Source organism: Pan paniscus, chromosome 11, assembly GCF_029289425.2.
Source record: "Pan paniscus chromosome 11, NHGRI_mPanPan1-v2.0_pri, whole genome shotgun sequence".
In the NCBI taxonomy this organism is placed as follows: Eukaryota; Metazoa; Chordata; class Mammalia; order Primates; family Hominidae; genus Pan; species Pan paniscus.
This window is the reverse complement of record NC_073260.2, coordinates 88,914,234-88,935,595: the sequence shown is the minus strand read 5'-3', so window position 1 is coordinate 88,935,595 and position 21,362 is coordinate 88,914,234. Positions and strand designations below refer to the sequence as shown.

General features: G+C 49.5%; 2 protein-coding genes across 16 annotated transcripts; one reads left to right on the top strand and one right to left on the bottom strand.

The window, feature by feature from the left end:
* The first annotated feature begins 6,515 nt into the window (after positions 1–6,515).
* On the top strand, positions 6,516–9,961 carry CCDC107 (coiled-coil domain containing 107). Of its 4 annotated transcripts, none has more exons than XM_008955229.4 (5): positions 6,516–6,733; positions 6,824–6,975; positions 8,651–8,711; positions 8,807–8,897; positions 8,996–9,961. In XM_008955229.4, the coding sequence occupies exons 1-5, from the start codon at positions 6,628–6,630 to the stop codon at positions 9,435–9,437; spliced, it is 852 nt and encodes a 283-aa protein (XP_008953477.1). In that variant the 5' UTR covers positions 6,516–6,627; the 3' UTR covers positions 9,438–9,961. The 4 variants fall into 4 exon arrangements, with proteins under 4 accessions (XP_008953477.1, XP_008953478.1, XP_034823289.1 ...); XM_008955230.4 differs by having other exon boundaries at positions 9,021–9,437; XM_034967398.4 differs by having other exon boundaries at positions 6,533–6,733; positions 9,024–9,437.
* ARHGEF39 (Rho guanine nucleotide exchange factor 39) lies at positions 7,123–14,858 on the bottom strand. Of its 12 annotated transcripts, XR_008619735.2 has the most exons (11): positions 13,312–14,833; positions 13,010–13,104; positions 12,626–12,746; positions 12,262–12,380; positions 11,576–11,646; positions 11,200–11,328; positions 10,766–11,028; positions 10,433–10,521; positions 9,967–10,256; positions 8,342–8,733; positions 7,123–7,421 (listed from the first exon to the last, which is right to left on the bottom strand). XR_008619735.2 is itself a non-coding variant. In XM_034967395.3 (9 exons), the coding sequence occupies exons 1-8, from the start codon at positions 13,447–13,449 to the stop codon at positions 10,446–10,448; spliced, it is 1,089 nt and encodes a 362-aa protein (XP_034823286.1). In that variant the 5' UTR covers positions 13,450–14,858; the 3' UTR covers positions 9,682–10,253; positions 10,433–10,445. The 12 variants fall into 12 exon arrangements, 8 of the variants coding, with proteins under 8 accessions (XP_034823286.1, XP_034823285.1, XP_034823287.1 ...); XR_008619736.2 differs by lacking the exon at positions 8,342–8,733; XR_008619737.2 differs by lacking the exon at positions 8,342–8,733 and having other exon boundaries at positions 10,766–10,995; positions 13,312–14,829.
* Between the last annotated feature and the right edge of the window lie 6,504 nt (positions 14,859–21,362).

Sequence of the window (21,362 nt, the reverse complement as noted above, 5' to 3'; positions counted from 1 at the left end):
GTGCAGTGGCATGCCAACAATAGGGATGGCAGAAGTCCTGCCCCTTGAGTTGCAGGCAATAAGGGGGTGCATTGTCTGTAGAGAATTTAAAAAATAAAAATCAGTCCTCTTATTATCACCATGTTCCAGAAATTCTGAAAAAAAAATCAGTGATAAAATTATCCTCCCTGAAAAATATTTTGTAGATCTAAGTTTTATATTATTTTTTGAGACAGAGTCTTACTTTGTCTCCCAGGTTGGAGTGCAGTAACACAATCTCAGCTCACTGCAGTCTTGACAATCTCCCGGGCTCAAGTGATCCTCCCATCTCAGCCTCCTGAGCAGCTAGGACTACAGGCATGTGCCACCACACCCAGCTAATCTAGTTCATTTTTTGTAGAGATAGGTCTCCCTGTGTTGCCAGGCTGGTCTCAACTCCTGACCTCAAGCAACCTGCCCACCTCGGTCTCCCAAAGTGCTGGAATTACAGGCATGAGCCACTGCGCTGAGCCCAGATCTAACTTTTAAATTGCTGTAGTTGACCAGGTGCAGTGACTCATTCCTGTAATACCAGCACTTTGGAGGCCAAGGCAGCAGGAGGATTGCTTGAGGCCAGGAGTTCAAAACCAGTCTGAGCAATATAGTGAGACCCTCCATCTCTACCAAAAAACAAACAAAAACAGTAGACAGGCCTGATGACACAAGCGTGTAGTCCTAGCTACTTGGGAGACTGAGGTGGGAGGATCACTTGAGCCCAGGAGTTGGAGGCTGCAGGGAGCTATGATTATGCCACTGCACTCCAGCCTGGGCGACAGACGGAGAGACCCTGTCTCTACATTAGATGCACAAATACCATTGTCTTACAACTGCCTACAGTATTCAGTACGGTAACATGCTGTAAGCATTGGGGCCTAGGAGCACCAGGCTATACCATGTAGCCTAGGTGGGTAATAGGCTACACCACCTAGGTTTGTGAAAATACACTCTATGATGTTTGCACAATGACAAAATTGCCTAGTAACTCATTTCTCAGAACATATCCCTGTTGTTAAGCAATGCATGGCTGTTTTTATGCTGACATGATTATATTTACAAAGTTCAAGGAAAGAAAATATTCACTGAGTTTATTTCTTGGCCCTTATTATTCATTGTATAATTGCCATTGAGAATAATTTTGTCATATAAAGAGTTTTTAAATTTGTTTTAATTTTATTTATTTATTTATTTGAGATGGAGTCTCCCTCTGTCACTCAGACCAGACTGCAGTGGCACAATCTCGGCTCACTTGCCTAGGCTGGAGAGAAGTGGCGTGCCTGGCCATAAAGCATTTTTTTAAATGATCCACTTGAAAAATAAAATTTTGTTCCAGGCGTGGTGGCTCATGCCTGCAATCCCAGCACGTTGGGAGGGTGAGGCAAGAGGATCGCTTGAGCCCAGGAGTTCAAGACCAGCTTGGGCAACATGGCAAAACCCCGTCTTTACCAAAAATACAAAAAATTAGCCAGGTGTGATGGTGCACACCTGTGGTCCCAGCTACTCAAGAGGCTGAGGTGGGAGGATTGCTTGAGCCTAGGAGGTAGAGGTTTCAGTGAGCCAAGATCAAGCCTCTGCACTCCAGCCTGGGCAACAGAGTGAGACCCTGCCCCCCACCCCCCAAAAAAGGAAGAAAACAAGAAAAATTTGGGTCTGGGCATGGTGGCTCATGCCTGTAATCCCAGCACTTTGGGATGCTGAGGTGGGTGGATCACCTGAGGTCAGGAGTTTGAGAGCAGCCTGGTCAACATGATGAAACCTTGTCTCTACTAAAAATACAAAAATTAGCCGGGCATGGTGGCAGGTGCCTGTAATCCCAGCTACTCTGGAGGCTGAGGCACAAGAATTGCTTAAACCCAGGAGGTGGAGGCTGCAGTGAGCCAAGATCACTCCACTGCACTGCAGCCTGGGCGACAGAGCAAGACTCCATCTCAAAAAGAAAGAAAGAAAGAAAGAAAGAAAAATTTGGGCCAGGTGTGATGGCTCACACCTGTAATCACAGCAATTTGAGAGGCTGAGGTGGGAGGATAGCTTGGGCCCAAGAGTTTGAGACCAGCCTAACCAACATAGTGAGATTCCCATCTCTGCAAAAAATTAAAAAATTAGCGAGGCATGGGGGCATGTGTGCCTGTAGTCACAGCTACTTAAGAGGCTGAAGTGGGAAGATTGCTTGAGCCTGGGAGATAGAGGCAGCAGTAAGCCATGATTGTGCCACTGCACCACTCCAGCCTGGGCAACAGAGTGAGAGCTTGTCTCAAAAAAAAAAAAAAAAAGACAGAAAAGAAAGAAAAATGTTTTTTAAATGATCCGGGACAGGCAAGGTGGCTCACACTTGTAATCCCAGTACTTTGGGAGGCTGAGGCAGGCAGATTCCTTGAGGCCAGAAGTTCAAGACCAGCCTGGGCAATACCCTGGTCTCTACAAAAAACAAACAAACAAACAAAAAACAACAACAAAAAAACACACAAATTAGCCGGGCATGGTGGTGTGCACCTGCAGTCCCAGGTACTCAGGAGGCTGATCCAAGAAGTTTGGGGCTGCAGTGAGCCATGGTCTCACCACTGCACTCCTGACTGGGCAGCAGAGGGAGACCCTGTCTCTCACACAGACACACACACACACACACACACACAAAGACCACTTGGTGTCAAATATGCTAAGTATGCCACTGATTCCTTGTCAACAGTTAAAAATTGGGAGATTTCAAATTTTTAAAATTCTAATTTGTTGATTCCTTCGAAAAAAGATCTGGCAATAGTGCCCTGAGTTCTCTAAAGGCAATAATCAGTTGGGGACCACTTATCATTATTATATCTGGCCTGAACCCCTTATTTACACCGACTGTGCCAACTGGCTTAGATTCAAGATTTCTATTACCCTGCTCTGCGTACCCAGGCTGTCACTGGGTCATCAGTTAGACCACTGGTCCCCAGCCGTTTTGGCACCAGGGACAGGTTTTGTGGGAGACAATTTTTCCATGCACAGGAGTGTGGGAGGAGGGGATGGTTTTGGGATAAAACTGTTCCACCTCAGATCATCAGGTATTGTGGTTTTTTTGTTCTGTTTTGTTTTTTTGACAGGGTCTCGCTCTGTCACCCAGGCTGGAGTGCAGTGGTGCAATCTTGGCTCACTGCAACCTCGCCTCCTGGGTTCAAGCAATTCTTATGCCTCAGCCTCCCAAGTAGCTAGGATCACAGGCATGCGCCACCATGCGCAGCTAATTTTTGTATTTTTATTAGAGACTTTTTTTTTTTTTAACCATGTTGTCCAGGCTGGTCTTGAACTCCTGGCCTCAAGAGATCCACCCACCTTGGCTTCCCAAAGTGCTGGGATTACAGGCATCAGCCACTGCACCTGGCCTAGATTTTCATAAGGAGCCCACAACCTATATCATGTGCATGCACAATTCACAATAGGGTTCGTGGCCCTATGAGAATCTAACGCTGCACTGATCTGACAGGAGACAGAGCTCAGGCGGTAATGCCAGGATGGAGAGTGGCTGTATATACAGATGAAGCTTCCCTCGCTACTCCGCCGCTCACCCTTGCTCCTCCGCTGCTCACCTCCTGCCGTGTGGCCCAGTTCCTAACAGGCCATGGACCAATAGTGTTGGGGACCCTTGAACTACACTATGATAACTCCCCTTGGTGAGGGTTTCTCCCTGTCCTGCCCTTCCCCCTCCTTTCAGGAAAAACAAGAAGACACACCCATATTTCATTTATTTATTTATTTATTTAGAGATGGAGTCTTGCTCTGTCACTGAGGCTGGAGTGCAGTGGCGTGATCTCTGTTCACTGCAACCTCCGCCTCCCAGGTTGAAGCTATTCTTATGCCTCAGCCTCCTGAATAGCTGGGATTACAGGTGCTGGCCACCACACCTGGTTAATTTTTGTTTTTGTTTTGTTTTTCTGAGGCGGTGTCTCACTCGTTTGCCCAGGCTGGAGTGCAGTGGCACGATTTCGGCTCACTGAAACCTCCACCTCCCAGGTTCCCGTGATTCTCCTGTCTCAGCCTCCCAAATAGCTGGGACTGCAGGCACCCGCCACCACACCCGGCTAAGTTTTCTATTTTTAATAGAAACGAGGTTTAGCCATGTTGGCCAGGCTGGTCTCAAACTCTTGACCTCAGGTGATCCTCCTGCCTCGGCCTCCCAAAGTGCTGGGATTACAGGCATAAGCCACTGATCTTGGCTTCATTCATTTATTTAACACACATGATGTACTGATTGCCTGTTTGTATGCCAGGCTCTGGAGATAAAAATGTGATGAATGGAAATGGTTTCATGTCAGGGAGCTCTTGATCTAACTAGACAGACGACCCAGTGTATCCCAATTAAGAGACCATGGAAGGCTCTGTGGAACAGAAGGAACACCTGCCTGCCTGGTGAAATCATGGAAGACAAGGATGGGGAAAGGCTGTTCGACAGAAGGTATAGAGACAGGCAAAAAACTGGTGAAATCACCACCCTGCCTCTTACCTGATTAGTAGCGTACTTAACCTTGCTGAATTGCAGTTGCCTCATTCTTTGAAAGAGCTTAACTATATTACCCTTTTGGGTCATTTTAACCATTCATTAATTTCATTCAACAACGATTCATTGAGTGCCTGCTATCGCCAGGCGCCACGTGCTGTGCTAGGCTCTGGGAGTAAAATGGTAAAGAAAAAAGAGAGGTGGCTCCTGCCCTTGTGGAATTTAGGACCAGCCTAGCTCAAGGGTCTCCAACACCCGGCCACAGGCCAGCACCAGCCTGTGGCCTGTTAGGCTCCGGGCCACATAGCAGGATGTGGGCAGTGGGGCCAGCAATCATTACCGCCTGAGCTCCGCCTCCTGTCAGATGAGCACGGCATTAGATTCTCATAGGAGCGCGAACCATACTGTGAACTGCGCATGGGAGGGATCTAGGTTGCACGCTCCTCATGAGAATCTAATGCTTGACGATCTGAAGTGGAACAGTTTCATCCGGAAACCATCCCTCCACCCCGCTTCGTCCATGGAAAAATTGTCTTCCACGAAACCGGTCCCTGATGCCAAAAAGGTTGGGGACTGCTTTTCTAGTGGTATTGAAGAAAGTGAAATAGCGGCACTAAAGAATAAATTAGAAGTTGAATTAAGGGTTCTGAATGATGGGAACACACTTGAGCTGAGAACTGAAGGTCGTGTAGAACCCAGTATGCAGAAAGGGAATGCAGCGGCATGTCAGGGAGAGTCAGTGTAATTTCAACTGTCTGGCTTACAGTAGTAGCTGCTCAAGTTAAAAAATCACTAGAGTCCGTCGGGGTGGCACGTGCCTGTAATGTCAACTACCCGGGAGGCTGAAGCGGGAGGATCCCAGGAGTTTAAGACCAGCCTGGGCAAGAGAGCGACCCGCCGTTCCAAAAAAAAAATCACTAATAAGTAGGTACGGTTCTAACTTGAGTGATCCCATTTAATCATCATAGCTCTTGAAGTAAGTGCTTATCTTCATTCCTCAGAGTGGAAAGGAAGGCACCGAGAGAGAACTAAGTTTCACAAGGTCACCGCTCTTGAGTACAGGAGGCAGGATTCTAGCCCAAGCAGAGTCCATATGTTGTGTACCAGCTACACAGTGAATGGTGGCTACTATGGTGTTTGCCAAAGGGAGAGGGAGGTAGAAGAGGAGGCTGTTTCAGGAATGCTCCATATTTGGAGTAATGAGCACAAGGACTTCATAGCAAGGCCAAGAACAGCGTAAAGCTGCCCGCGCATGAAAAGCAGCCACGTTGACCGGGCGCGGTGTCACGCCTGTCATCCCAGCACTTTGGGAGGGCGAGGTGGACTGATCGCTTGACACCAGGCGTTCGAGACCAGCCTGGGCACCAGGTGAAAATCCGTCTCTACAAAAAATACAAAAATTAGCCAGGCATGATGGCGTGCGCCTGCGGTCCCAACTACTTGGGAGCCTGAGGTGAGGCATCGCGTGAGCCTGGGGAGGTCGAGGCTGCAGTGAGCCGTGGTCTCGGGAACAAAAACAGCCGCGCTGAGAATGAGCCCCGTGTGGTTGGTGCGCGGACACGCACTGCCTGCGTAACTAGAGGAGCTGACGGACGACGCCCCCGCACCACGCCGCTCAGCGGGAAACGCTTCTTAGCGGACTTTGGAGTGGGAAGCGGGGAATGTCTACGTGCGTATGCACGCGGCACTCTCTGCCCGAGGTCCGGGGACTTTCCCCTAGGCGGAAAGGGGAGGAACAGAGTCCCCAGTGTGTAGCCTAGGATACAGGCCTTCAGCACGAACCACGTCCTCAGCTTCACAGATTATCATTTTATAGCCCTAAAGAAGTTTTCTTTTACCATTAGGGTGAGAAAGTTGGTGGCGTGAGATTAAAAAAAAACTTTTCGGGCATAACTTACTAAGACTATAGGCTTTCAGAGGCATTGTGGCTAGCAGAATAGCTAATAGACACGAAATGAACAAATACAGGAAAGCTAGAATGACACTATCTTATGCAAATATGGTCTGGCCCCGCCCTACGGGGAGTGGGCGTGGCCTCCCCGGAGCCGGCCGGCCTGCTCGCGTGCGCGTGCGCGTTGGGGCGGCCGGCCAATGCCGGACCGCTTCGGCACCGCCCGCCCGATCCCTCCACCCGTGGGCCGGCAATGGCGGGCGCAGTTTCGCTCTTGGGTGTGGTGGGGCTGCTGCTTGTGTCTGCGCTGTCCGGGGTCCTAGGAGACCGCGCCAATCCCGACCTCTGGGCACACCCAGGTACCAGCTAGGGCTGCTGGAGGAGGGCTGGGACTGCGCATGGGTCCCAGGCCCCAGCTCGGCTGACTCGCCTGTGTCCTCCCTCCGCAGGGAACGCAGCCCACCCCGGCTCTGGAGCCACGGAACCCCGGCGGCGACCACCGCTCAAGGATCAACGCGAGCGGACCCGGGTCGGGTCGCTGCCTCTGGGGGCGCTGTACACCGCGGCCGTCGTGGCTTTTGTGCTGTACAAGTGTTTGCAGGTACGGGGCGGCCGGGGGTAGGGGTGCCCCTGCAGGTGCGGGACCACCGGGCGTGGGGATGCCCTGAGCCCGAATCTCCCATGGGGGTGCCAGGGTACCAAGAACAAGACACAGCTTCCCTGTCTGTAAAATAAAGACAGTAGTCCGTTGGCCTTCCAATATTATGAGGTTATTTTGAGGATCCAGGGAGGTAACGGATGTGAAGAGCGTGTGGTGAACTGTAAATAATGACTATCACATTTAGTTCTCCTACAATCCAGTGAGGAGTAGTCACTTGCTCGAGGTCACCCAGCGCTGGCAACTGCTGGAGCTGGGATTTGAACCTAGCTAGCAGTGTCCATGCTACAAGAGTGGGGCCAACCTTGGCACAGGAGGTTGATTGCTGCAGCCAGTGTTTCTAGAGTTCCAGATATGAAGTGGTCTCATGTTCTCCTTGGGAGGAGGCCCTGAAATGTAAGTTGACAGTACATTTTGAAAAACAGTACCTTCCAGGGCTGTGTCTTTAGCCGTGACCCTATTACGTACTTGCATTATAAAATAGAACCGATGGAACCAGTTTAGATATATGAAACTAGAAGAGATAGCTAATAATGACCCCAGGTAGATGTGACAGGCTAGGATGAATGACTGAATTTAATGATGAACTTTGAGAAGGATAGACTAGTAAATTCTGTTCTTGGACCTGAGTACAGTCTGGGAGAAACATAATGTAGCAGGAGGTCTTATGAAAGAGAGTTAGGCATTCCAGTTGACTGAGTTCACTGTGGGATGTGACAAGCCACTTCCCAAATCAGTGCTGGGAACATGGCACTGTGCTTCACCTGCCAATCAGAATGCCCCTGGAGAATTGTATTCTCCTCAGGGCACTGCTTTAAGAGCACTATGTGTTCAGGTAACAACCAGAGAAAACCACCGTCAATGAGCACTGACTGTAAAGACTGACATTAATAAACCAGAAAAAACTCAGGAAAGGGGGTGAGGGTGTGACCATTGCCTTCAAATTCCTGAGGGGCTGTCACGTTGAGGAGACATTATTTTGGAAGGCTCCAGTAAGCACTATGGAAAGAAGATACATAAAGGACAAATTTTGGCTTTGTGCATGAACTGTCTAACAACCAAAGTTTTTGTTTTTTTCGAGATGGAGTCTCGCTCTGTCACCCAGGCTGGAGTGCAGCGGCGCGATCTCGGCTCACTGCAACCTCTGGCTCCCAGGTTCAAGCGATTCTCCTGCCTCAGCCTCTCAAGTAACTGGGATTACAGGCACCTGCCACCACGCCCGGCTAATTTTTCTATTTTTAATAGAGACAGGGTTTCACCGTGTTGGCCAGGCTGGTCTCAAACTCCTGACCTCAGGTGATCCACCTACCTTGGCCTCCCGAAGTGCTGGGATTACAGGTGTGAGCCACAGCACTCAGCCACCAGAGCTTTTTTCAAACCGGAGAGAGTTGCTCATTCCTGGAGGTGTTTCAGCAAACTGACTGTGTGTGGGACATAGGACATGTCGCTTCATATGCTGGGTGAGGAGCTAGATAGACTAGGATTGTGATTCTCTGAGGTAAAAACCCAATCACTGTCTCCATCTCAAATTGCACTCTCTCTTGGCTGGCTCTGGAGACTGAGGTGATGGCGCAGAACCTTGTTGCTTCAGTACTGCCCTTTCCTTCTTCCACAACAGGGGAAAGATGAAACTGCGGTTCTCCACGAGGAGGCAAGCAAGCAGCAGCCACTGCAGTCAGGTGGGTTTAGCAGAAGTCTGTGCTGGGTCGGGGGAGTTTAGGGGACAGCAGAAGATACATAACCACTTCTGCCCCCTTTTTTCCCTTATCCCCAGAGCAACAGCTGGCCCAGTTGACACAACAGCTGGCCCAGACAGAGCAGCACCTGAACAACCTGATGGCCCAGCTGGACCCCCTTTTTGAGCGGTGAGGAGAGCAATGATTCTGTGAATTTTGGGGGAATTTGTGGCAGGAGGGAGGAATGGGGATATAGGTTGGGAGCCACTGAGTGGACATTTCTTCAGTGTGACTACTCTGGCTGGAGCCCAGCAGGAGCTTCTGAACATGAAGCTACAGACCATCCACGAGCTGCTGCAAGATAGCAAGCCAGACAAGGATATGGAGGCTTCAGAACCAGGTGAAGGCTCTGGAGGCAAGTCTGCTGGAGGTGGAGACAAAGTCTCTGAAACTGGAACATTCCTGATCTCTCCCCACACAGAGGCCAGCAGACCTCTTCCTGAGGGCTTTTGTTTAAAGGAGGACGAGGAGGAGGTTGGTGACAGTCAGGCCTGGGAGGAGCCCACAAACTGGAGCACAGAGACATGGAACCTAGCTACTTCCTGGGAGGTGGGGCGGGGACTACGGAGAAGGTGCAGCCAGGCTGTGGCAAAGGGCCCCAGTCACAGCCTTGGCTGGGAAGGAGGGACGACAGCTGAAGGTCGACTAAAACAAAGTCTGTTTTCATGATGGAGTGCTCCTGTGTGTTTTTTTGATCCTAGTTGGTTGTACACACCCATACTAGGTGCCTAAGGACAACTGGGCCTTCTTGAAGAGCTGTCCTTATTAGGACAAAAAGAGGCTGCCTTCCAGTGTGACAGCAGAGAAGATAGAGGGAGCTCCAGCTCTTTTCCTCATATTCCTGAGGCCACCAGCATGCCCGCGTTCAGGGCCGAAAAATCCCTTTTCTCATAGCAAAACTGAGACAGAAGGGTCTTTCCCAAAAAAAAGAAAAAAAAACTTTACTCAAATCCAGTGGAAAAATAAATGATAGAAACTATACACAACATAAAAATAGCCACATTTACAAAGCTGCAACCTTGATAAATGACGGGCCATGGACACAGCACAGAGCTTATCAGTCCCAAATCCCCTCATCTGTGTTAGGGGCTGGTTCATTTGAGGTTTAGTTGGGTTGGACTTGGTTTCCTGATTCTTCTTTTTTAATAAAAAAATTTCTTAATTATTTTTTCTTAAATAGAGACAGGGTCTCACTCACTGTGTTGCCCAGGCTGGTCTTGAACTCCTGGGCTGGAATGATCCTGCCACCTCTGCTTCCGAAAGTGCTGGGATTACAGGCATGAGCCACTGTGCCTGGCCGTGATTTTTAAGAGTTGGTCAGATGATCTGGAGTAGCTTGGTCCAGGCAAACAGAAAGTGACCTTTGTCAAATCATGAAGGGTTCTGTTTTGTTCAGTACTGAAGATTCCTTTGTACTCTTGGCTGTGTCCTATCCCTGAGGTATCCTGAGTTCTGGAATCTATAAGATTCCTCTAGTTTTTCTGGCTGCTGTGGAGAGAAGATAGTCAGTTCAGGCACTGGTATGAGTGCTTTATTCAGACAAAATAATCTGGGGATTGGTGGCTGGGGTGTGCCAGACCAATGTAGGGCGTGAGACAGGAACTGCATATTTCCTGCTTGTGGGCCTCATCACAGCACCCTTCCTGGGGGAAGACACAACTTACCTAATAGCCCAAGTCAGACTGTGGTACCAGCGTGACAGCTCCTCCTGGTCTGTGGACATAAGCAGTAGCTTCTCATGAGGGAAGGACAGCTAGAGAGAGACCACCTCTTAGCGCATGGCTCAGAAAGGTCCAGGCTAAAGCTGAAGCCCTTGCTGTTTCCATGGAGCTAATTCAGGGATGAGACAATGACTAGGTATGAAGCCCGAGCCCCAGCTATCCTCTCTCAATGTAGACGGCTCTGTTCCTATGAAAAGGGACCCAGACCAGGGAGATAAACCAGCCCATAAGCATCTGAGACATATTTTGGGTCTAGGGTTCCCACCTATTACTTACACTGAGTAACCCACCACAAGGGCCTCCTGAGTGGCCAAAGACCCTGCTGAGATGACACTGGGCCATGGGGTAGAGGGCCTTGCAGGCAAAGGTGCCACTCCGCAGCAGGTGCAGTGGAGGCCGAGGCTTGGCCATGAGGAGCACATCAGTGAAGAGGAAGAACATGCGGGGCCGAGGCTCCCCATGGGGAGGCACCACCAACAGCCAGCCCTGGCGTAGGAACCAGCGCCCTGGGGGATGGGAGCGCTGTTGTTCTGGTGCAGCTTCAAGATACATGGGAATAAGAGGAAAGGGAGGCTGAGAAAATAGGGGTTATGTGCTGGGTCAGTACAGGAAGAAGGGTGAGTAAGAAAAGAGCAGCTGGTCGGCATTTGGAGTTAGATAAAAATAAAAGATGGGGCAGTTGAGGATTGAAGGGGAAGCAGGCAAGCTACCTGAGGTCAGCCCCTTTGCCTGGCGTCCACTGAGCAGAGCCTGGACACGCCGAAGGTGCTGGTCATTCTTCTGTTTCTGACCAATAGTATGGACTCTCTGGGCAGTCTCACTTATCAGTCGGGCAGCCCCTGGAATAACATCTCCCACCTTACTCCCCATATAACTTTGACTTTGGGTGCCATGGTTGTGAAAGAGGTTATTCTGGAAGGGACCAGGGTCAGGGTCTGACTTCTTGAAGAAAAGGCAGAGCAGTAGGGACACTGTATACATGTCAGTGGAAGATAGGGTCATACCAGACATTGTTGGAGGTCAGAATCAGAAAGGAATACAGGAGAGGAAGCCTCCAGCCTGCGTTGCCGAGGAGCAAGAACCTACGTGTGAGCTGTTGATGGTCAGGGCTGTTGGGACCTGTGTTTTCAGCCAAAGCTACGACGAGATTCTCATACCTGGAATTCAACAGTGGGAAGTCTGAGGGGAAGCAGAGCCAGGCAGAATTCCCCCTGCCTGATGTGCAGATCACCCTCTACCCATACTTCAATTGAAGGCCAGGAAAGATCTGCTTCTGGCTACTGTATCCCCTTCTTTCATGTAGGACTCAGAACCAGGCTCACACCACACAGCCCTCTTCCATCCCACACTGAAGAGTCACTGGCAGACTAGCCATACTTCAGGAGGCCAGATTGGAAGATGAAAGTTTATCAACCCAAGGAGGATGCTACAGACAGCCTGACTATAGCCCTTAACTCAGGCTTAACCCAGAGACAGAAATTCTAACCCAGGCCAGCCCCGCATCTGAAACTTTTCCAGAAACCGTGCCTCAGGCCCTAGTACAGGCCCCCTCACTTCAATTTAAAGTTCCACAGTTCCAGCTGAGGGCCTCAGGCTGCAGACCCTGGGTACTCCAATGGGTTCACATTTACTCTTGCAAAAGGTTTTTAGAAGCAATTTGGCTCAGGGTCGAGGCAGGAGTTTGGGATCGACCCCAAGGCATCCCACAAAGCTGAGGGCAGCAGTCATACAAACTAAAAGAGAGAGGCGGCTGGAATCAAGAGTTCACTCACTGCTGGAGCCGTTGCAGAGGCAGAGGGAGCAGGTCCTGGAGCTGAAGGCCCCCAAACTCAGGGCGGCCTTCCTGAAGCCGTACAAACCTCCGGAAACCTTTATTTTTCTTTAGCTGCTCCTGGAGTGAGGGAGAAAGGATTGGAAGCAGGGAGAGAAGCCACTCCTTATATTGCATTCATCTGTATCCACATTCCCAGCCTTCAGTAAGCTGTGCTCCTGAGAGAAACTCTTGTTTCTCTACAAGGAACTTACCACAGAGCTGAGCACCCAGAGGGCTCTATAAATGCAGGAAATGTATGAAGTTTGGGTCTCCAGATGAAGGGGAAAGGTAAGGGGCAAGATTTGAGGTCATCTCCAGGTTACCTGCAGGGTGGTCTGGGACCTCTCTGAGTTGGCAGCAAATTGGTTATAGAGCTCCAAGTGGCGGCAGAAGCCCTCCAGCCCTTGGCCCCAGCATCCTCCTTCCAGGTAGGGAAGCAGCTCCCTGTGTGGGCAAGGACAGCAAAAGGGCAGCTCTAGAACCACTCAAGCACCACCTCATTTAGTTTTCATGAGAATAGCACTAATAGTAGTGCTATTACCCCATTGTACAGATGGAGAACAAGGGCATGCTAAGGCACTGGGCCAAGGCCACAGGTGAGATAACTGGCGGACTCCAAATAGAACCTAAGTCTGACTCCAAGCTCTGTGCACGGCCACAGGCCAGGACTCTCCCTCCTTTCCTCTCCCTGTGCCCCTTCCACTCACTGGCTGGCGCCGTAGATGAGCTCCCAGGAGCCAAACAGGGCCTGGCGCTCAGGTGGTCGCAGGGTCCCCTTGGCTTTCAGGATCCCCAAAAAGTACTGCGGAAGGAGAGAACATTCGTTCTTAGCCTAGAGGAAGAGAAGGCTAACGCCAAGCGCCCCCAGAAAACGCAGAAGTCTGCCCAGGCTCCCTACATGCAGAGGGATAGTCCAAGACCACCCTACTCCGGGTTACCGACCTCGCAGAGACCCTCCCACACCCTGGGGTCCCTGTCCTATAATGGGAGCGTGTGCCAGGTCCCCCACCGTGGCCACCAGCCCCAGCTGTTCTTGGTAGCGCCGCTCGGTCTCTAGCAGCTCCCGGGCGGTGCAGGCGCGTTTCCGCTCCCAGCGGGCACGCTGCTCTTGCACCGGGCACCGCGCACCGGGGCAAGAGAGCTCCATGCCTGGCTGAGGGATCGACACTTCCGGCTGCAGTCCGCGGCAGATTCAAATCCCAACCGCTCGCGGGCGGGAGCCGCGGAGGCGGGGCCGGGGAGGGCAGCGCGCAGGAAGGAGCATGCGCGGCGAGCGGCCGGACTGCGCAGGGTCTCTTCCGTCCAGCCCCACCGCCAGGGCGGCGCTTTAGGTGCGCGGCGCCGGCCAAGGCAGGGCAGGGCAAGGTGGGGGGCAGGTGTGGAGCCCTCCTCTGAGTGGCACTATGTTGGAGCAGCAGCCTGAACTTTGAGTCAGGAGACGGGCTGCAGATGCTGGCAGGAACTTAATGTCCTATCTGGAGAATTGGGACGGGGGGCGGTCATTACAGTACACATTCTGTCCTGGGCCCATGCCAAATGCCAGGGGGTCAGTTGTTCCCAGAATTGGCTAGGAAAAGGTATAGCCATTTGAAGGAATGATATGAAAGTATTAAAAATGGTGTTGTAAAGAAGCTATCGATATGGGAAAACGCACATAGTAAGTATATTGCTGAGAGGAAAAAAAGCAGGCTACAAAGGTGTATAATATAATCCCCTTTGTATAAAACATATATAAAATGTTGGAAGGCAAAACAATCAAAAGTTAACTCTGTGGCCAGGCACGGGAGCTCACACCTGTAATTCCAGCACTTTGGCAGGCAGAGGCAGGAGGATCGCCTGAGCCCAGGAGTTCGAGACTCCATCTCTCCAAAATAAATAAATAAATAAATAAAAATAAAAAGTTAACTGTGGTTTTTATCTCCGGGTAATGGAATTGAAGATAATGTGTTTAACAAATGTGTATTAAGTATCTAATCTGTATCTGTGCCAGGCACTGGATCACTGAAGCTAAAGGGATGAATGGGACAAACAGGGTGATTTTTAAAATTCTCTTATACTTCTGCCTTTCCCAAGTTTTCTACATTAAGCATGCATTACTTTGTAGTTAGAAAAAAAAAGTTATAAAAAAAACAAAATGTCAGAAACTTTAGGCTCCCTCCCTACCGTTTTGGACTCCTAGGAATCTGGGCCGCAAGCCAAGAACCAGGGGATTGTCAGGGTTCTGAGGTCTCTACCACCTCCCCACCAGCTCTGACATTCTAAGAATTCTAAGAAAGGAATAATGCTGGGCTTAGACCAGGGAGGAATAACTTGAAGGGCTTGGATGAAGGAAGGGGAGAGTTTGGATCAGACTGTACCTTGGGCTTACGTCCCAAGGAAACTGGTGGTGATACCAGATAGGTAAAGGACTGGTTACACTGTCTCAAGTGAATGTGGGACAGTCCACACACTAAGAGCTCAAACATGGAAGAGGACAGATAATCCCATGGTAATTGGTGTCACTGTGAGCCCAGGTGATGAGAGTAGACCACAACACCTGGGGTGCAGTTGGTGATGGGTATGTTTGTGAATGCTGCCAGTGTGTGTTAGTGCTTTGGGTGGGTGGAAGAGGGGTGGGGAATAGAGCCTCCTGTGAGCATCGGTTGGGGAATCATTCAACTCTAGAAGAGGAAGAGGGCAAAGCCGAGAAGACACACTGAAAACAGTTGGTGACAACTAATTCCCTGGGGACCGAGTCTCCCACAGAGCAAGTCAGGCACACCATACTCTACCTGGAACAGCTGCTAAACTCTGCTCCCACAGCCAAAGATAGGAGGGGCCAACAGGAGGAGGTTCAGAGGATAGTCAATAACCCCTTTATTCTTTAATTATCCTCAAATTTTGCTTTCAATCCGATGGATGCTGGAGAAGCACTAGGGATGCTTTGAACAACAATCATCAGTCATTCAACAAAATTAGGCTGGGCACGGTGGCTCACGCCTGTAATCCCAGCACTTTGGGAGGCTGAGGCAGGCGGATCACCTGAGGTCGGGAGTTACAGTTACAATGGCTGTGTGCTTCTTTATGTGTTGTCAGAGACCAGCCTGACCAACGTGGTGAAACCCCGTCTCTACTAAAAATACAAAATTAGCCGGGCATGGTGGCACATGCCTGTAATCCCAGCTACTTGGGAGGCTGAGGCAGGAGAATCGCTTGAACCCAGGAGGCAGAGGTTGCAGTGAGCCAAGATCATGCCATCGCACTCCAGCCTGGGCAATAAGAGCGGAACTCTGTCTCAAAAAAAAAAAAATTAAATGCCAATCATGTGCCAGGTCCTGTGCTAGGCATGAAGATGAAATGGTGGACAAGAGACATATGACCCCTGCCCACAGGGAGCTTACACTCCAGCATGGCAGATACAGTAAGGAGTCACCATAAAATGAGGAAACATTACAAGAGACATGTAGTCTTCTACACAAGCATGCAGTGAAGGGACTGATCCTAGTGTAGGAGTCAGGGAAGGCTTCTTCTCAAAGGAAGTGATATGTGAACTGATGACCTGAAGGATGAATAAAACCTGGCTAGGCAGAGCTGGGCGCTGGCAGCAAAGGAAGTGGAAAAAAGAGTCAAACAGCATGGACAAAGGCTTGGACACACACATATGCAAGCATACGATGAATTTAAGGAACTGCTAGAAGTTCTGTAAGATGAGAGCATAGACTGCAAGGGAGAGAGTGATGACAAAGGAGACTGGAGAGGTAGACAGAGGCCAAACTTAGAAGGAATTTATATCAGTAAAATTGTGATATAAGTAATAATAAATTCAAAGTGGCTAAACATTAAGATAATTTATTGGCTCATGCAACTGAAAAGTCCAGAAGCAGGTGGGCCCTAGTGTTGGCCTAATCCAGCAGCTCAATCATGTTACCAAGGACCTCTTTCCACCACTCCACTGTGCCTTCCATGGTTTTACCTTCATCTTAAGGCTGGCTTCCATTGTGGGTACAAGATGGCTGCCCACAGTTACAATGGCTGTGTGCTTCTTTATGTGTTGTCCGCAGAGTTGGTTCCCTTAGCCATCAAATACTTCAGACAGAGAGCTTCACTGATTGGACCTCCCTAGGTCACAAGCCCACCATGGAAACCAGGGCAATGGCGGCCCGCTGAAGGCCACGTCAGGTACTGTGAACCTTATCCTAAGGGCAATGGGAAACCATTGAAAGGCCTTAAACAGGGAGTGAGATCATCAGATGTGCCATTTTAGAAACATCACTCTGGTTGGCTGGACTCAGCAAGACCCATCAGGAGGCAGTTGCACTCATCCAGGTAAGAGGTGACGAAAGTATGAGCCAAGATGAAAAATGCAGATGAAAAATTTAGAAGGTAGAATCCATAGGGCATGGTTATTGAATGCTAGGGTGAAGGAAAAGATGAAAGTAGAGATGGTACCAGGTTTCTGGCTTCTAGGTGGAGGGTGGTGCTATTCACTGAAGGAGGATGAAAAGGAGATTTGCGGGGAAGACAAATTCAACCTGGGGCCTGTTAAACTTGAAATACTTGTGGGACATCCAAGTGGAGATGTCTTGGGTCTTGTCTATTAGGCAGATGGTTATGGATCTGACATGGGGAGAGAGTCCAGCCTGGGAATACTTGGGTGTCATCAATTTATAGGAGCCATGGGAGTGGATGACACTGCCTTGCAAAGATAAGTAGCAGGATAAGGGCAAAAGCATGAGAGTCTTCAATACGAACTCATCCCTTCTCATCCTGTGCGTCCACGTCAGTTCCCCTGCACTGATGGTGGACTAAATGGTGGCCCCATAAAGACATGTCCATGTCCTAATCCCCAAGACCTGTATATGTGACCTTGTTGGGAAAAAGGGTCTTTGCAGACATAATTAGTTAAGGATCTTGAGATGAGATCATTCTGGATTATGTTGGTAGGCCCTAAATCCAATGACAAGTGTCTCAGTGAGAGACACCCAGTGGAGACACAGGGGCAAGAGAAGGCCATGCGAAGTTGGAGGCAGACATGGAGTAATGCAGCTACAAGTCAAGGAATGCCTGGAGCCGCCAGAAGCTAGAAGAGGCAAGGAAGGATTCTTCCCCAGAGCCTTCAGAGAGAGTCCAGTCCTGTCAAAACCTTGATTTCAGACTCTGGCCTCCAGAACTGTGAGAAAATCCATTTCTGTTGTTTTAAGCCACCCACTTGGTGGTAATTTGTTACAGCAGCCCTTGGAAATGAATATAGATGGGGAGGTAGCCAGAACTACAAGTCAGCCTCAAGGTTCTACAAGGAATTTGATCAGTCTTTGCCCCCAAGCTGTGGCTTGGGAGAGGGAGCATTTTCCCTTCTACCCCACCAGTGAATAGTTTCCTCCTCTGCCATGCTGGGATAGGCAGAGACATGTTTTAGTAACATGACCCCTCAGTGTTTGAAAACACAAACCCTCATGAGCAAACACTTGGCCTATAATAACCACAGAGAGGTCCTGATCCAGGTGTGGGGTGCCCTGGTCAGTCAGTCCTGAGTATACTCTGTCCCAACCCGGGGAGACTCAGGAAACAATAACTCAAACCTGTTTGAGGGTTTGGCAGACTCCCAGCATGATCCAGGGTCAGAGTCCACATTCTCCACTCAGACCAGAGACGAGAGAGACAGAGAAACAGAGCCATAGGGAATCGCATTTGAAAAATGAGTGAGCTGTAACAGAGAGCTGGATTAGTCGTTACCACATTCTGTCTTGTATAGGCCCATCCAATTCAGATATTACCCTGTACTTCCATGTGTCAGGGGCCAAGCAAGGTCCAAGCTAATGACAGAGCTGACCAAGACAATCAGCTGGCCATCCAGAGTGTACCCTGGACCACACTGCCATGGAGAGCTCTGAATTTGGCTCCAGAAATGGCACCCTAGAATCTTAGGCTGACTACATCTGAGGTTGACCATTTGGAGGACAGCTGTTATTCAGTCATATATATTTTGTTGTACAATATACAGTCATCCGACAACACAGATGATTTGGAGTGCCACAAAAATGTGGTGTTGGGCCAGGCATGGTGGCTCACGCCTATAATCCCAACTCTTTTGGAGGCTGAGGTTGGAGGATCACTTGAGGTCAGAGGATCACTTGAGGTCAAGAGTTCAAGACCAACCTGGGCAATATAGTGAAACCCCGTCTCTACAAAACAAATAAAAAAATTAGCCAGGGGTGGTGGCTTGTGCCTGTGGTCCTAGCTACTCAGGAGGCTGAGGCAGGGGGATCACTTGAACCTAGGAGATCGAGCCTGCAGTGAGCTATGACGCCACTGTACTCCAGTCTGGGTGACAGAGTAAGACCTTGTCTCAAAAATAATAATAATGTAAAAAGTTATGTCATGTTTATGGGATAGTTGTGGACATGCACAGGTCATTGACAATGAGCTCCTTGAGGGCAGAGAATATATCTTAGTCAATTTGGTATTTCTCAAGCACCTGGCAAGGTAATCTGCAAAAACAAAATGCTCAATAATGGCTGTTGAATAAAAGACTGACTCAATCAAGTACGGACCCTGCCCTTATGGAGCTGAAGGCCGTTAGAGCAGATAAAATGTCATAAATCACCCTTATATGAGTTAGATGGTGGACAAGGTTATTATTGAGGGCAGGCAAAGAACTGGGTTGGCTCAAAGATGCCAGGGATCTTTTCCAGACTAGTGGTAGAGGGTTGGTTAAGGAGTTTCCTGAAGGAGGTGGCCTTTCATCTGAGTTTCAAAGAACAGAAGGGATTAGACAGGGAGGACAGTAAAAATTTTTTTTTTTTTTGAAACAGAGTCTCGCTTTGTCGCCCAGGCTGGAGTGCAGTGGCGCGATCTTGGCTTACTACAAGCTTTGCCTCCCGGGTTCACGCCATTCTCCTGCCTCAGCCTCCCGAGTAGCTGGGACTACAGGCGCCCGCCACCACGCCCGGCTAATTTTTTTTTTTTTTTCAGTAGAGTCGGGGTTTCACTATGTTAGCGACGATTTTTGTCTGTTTGTTTGTTTTTGAGACAGAGTCTCACTCTGTCGATCAGGCTGGAGTGCAGTGGCGCGATCTCGGCTCACTGCAACCTCTGCCTCCCAGGTTCAAGTGATTCTCCTGCCTCAACCTCCTGAGTAGCTGAGATTACAGGTGCCTGCCACCATGCCCAGCTAATTTTTGTATTTTTAGTAGAGATGGGGTTTCGCCATGTTGGCCAGGCTGGTCTCGAACTCCTGACCTCAGGTGATCTGCACGCCTCGGCCTCCCAAAGTGCTGGTATTAGAGGCATGAGCCACTGCACCTGGCCAGTAAAACTATTTGTGACACAGCAGCAAGTGCACAAGCACTGACCTATTAGAGTTGAAGGTGGCTGAGGCACTCAAGTGGGCTCCTGGGGACTCTGTTATGCCAGGGAATACCTCTTTAGATAAGGGATCAGGAGGTCTGGAGGGTCCCTAAGGAAGAGCTAGGGTAGCAGGGGTACCCTGGAGCTAGGGGCCATGGCTATATGCCAACAGGATTAGAAATATCTTAATATATTTAATTAACCTACACAACCATATTGGTGGGTGCCTACTGAATATTAGCCCTAGATATGGACCTGAAATGGCCTTATTCTCTTATAGTTTGTTTAAGCCAATGGAGCCTTACTAGAATGTGAGCTACAAAACAGTAGAGCTATTCTCTATTCAATGCTGCATCTGTAGGGCCTAGAACAGCACCTGAAGGACTGGAGGAGGCTTAATAAATTGTTAAAAGGGCAGACTAGCCAGGTGTGATGGCGCGTGCCTGTAGTCCCAGCTACTTGGGAGGCTGAGGCAGGAGGATCACTTGATCCCAGGATTTCTGGGCTGTAGTGTAGTATACCAGTCAGGTGTCTGCACTAAGTTCTGCATCAACCTGGTTGCCTAAGGATGGTTGAACTGACCCAGGTGGAAATTGGAGCAGGTCAAAACTCAATGCTGATCAGTAACAGGGTCGCACCTGTAAATAGCCACTGCCCTCCAGCCTGGGCAACACAGTGAGATCCCATCTCTAAAATAAATTTTAAAAATAATTAATTAGAAAAAAAAACCAGCCTGTAATCCCAGCACTTTGGGAGGCCAAGGCGGGCAGATCACCTGAGGTCAGGAGTTCAAGACAAGCCTGGCCAACATGGCAAAACCCCAATCTCTACCAAAAATACAAAAATTAGCTGGGCGTGGTGGCAGGTGCCTGTAGTCCCAGCTACTCAGGAGGCTGAGGCAAGAGAATCGCTTGAACCTGGGAGGTGGAGATTGCAGTGGGCCGAGATCGCGCCACTTCACTCCAGCCTGGGTAGCAGAGTGAGACTCTGTCTCAAAAACAAAAAAGAAAAAAAAGAAAAGAAAAGAAAAAAACTGGGAGGCCTAAGCCCATTCTTGGTGTCCTCACACTCTTCTGCCCCATCTCCTTGCACCCAGTCTTCCCCTGCAATCTGTGCTCCATACTAGCCCTCAAGCCCTCAGTGTGACCTAGTATGAGAACTGGATTCTGTCACTCTCCTGCTCATAATATTTTATGCCTTCCCTTTGCCCAGAATATCATTCTCCCTATTGTTTTTACCAATGGAACTGGTATTTCTTCAAGGACATGATCAAATTTGCCTACTTCTATATTATCTTCTAAAGCAGAATTCATCTCTCTTCCCTCAATATGATGATATTGACAGGGTTTGCCCTCACTCACTAGATTGTGAGCTGCTCAGGGCAGGTAGCGTTTTTTTGTTTGTTTTTTTTTTTTTTTTTTTTTTTGAGACAGGGTCTTGCTGTGTCACCCAGGCCAGAGTGCAATGGTACAATCTCAGCTCACTGCAGCCTCAACCGCCTCATCTCAAGCCATCATCCCATTTCAGCCTCCTGAGTAGCTGGGACTACAGGCACATGCCATTACACCTGGCTAATTTTTTGTATTTCTAGTAGAGACAGGGTTTGGCCATGTTGCCCGGGCTGGTCTCGAACTCCTGGACTCAAGCAATCCCCCCACCTCAGCCTCCCAAAATGAGGGACCGTGTCTTATTCATTTCCATGTCCCTAGTCCATAGCCCAGTGCTGGACCTATG

What these genes read in the sequence shown, in the direction of transcription:
- CCDC107 (XM_008955229.4), top strand. Translation starts at nt 6,628, where the DNA reads ATGGCGGGCGCAGTTTCGCTCTTGGGTGTGGTGGGGCTGCTGCTTGTG. An exon ending in CGACCTCTGGGCACACCCAG is followed by an intron (nt 6,734 to 6,823) that starts GTACCAGCTAGG and finishes CTCCCTCCGCAG; the next exon opens with GGAACGCAGCCCACCCCGGC. An exon ending in GCAGCAGCCACTGCAGTCAG is followed by an intron (nt 8,712 to 8,806) that starts GTGGGTTTAGCA and finishes CCTTATCCCCAG; the next exon opens with AGCAACAGCTGGCCCAGTTG.
- ARHGEF39 (XM_034967395.3), bottom strand. Translation starts at nt 13,449, where the DNA reads ATGGAGCTCTCTTGCCCCGGTGCGCGGTGCCCGGTGCAAGAGCAGCGT. An exon ending in CTCATCTACGGCGCCAGCCA is followed by an intron (nt 12,747 to 13,009) that starts GTGAGTGGAAGG and finishes TTGCCCACACAG; the next exon opens with GGAGCTGCTTCCCTACCTGG. An exon ending in CTTGTGGTGGGTTACTCAGT is followed by an intron (nt 10,599 to 10,765) that starts GTAAGTAATAGG and finishes TCCCTGAATTAG; the next exon opens with CTCCATGGAAACAGCAAGGG.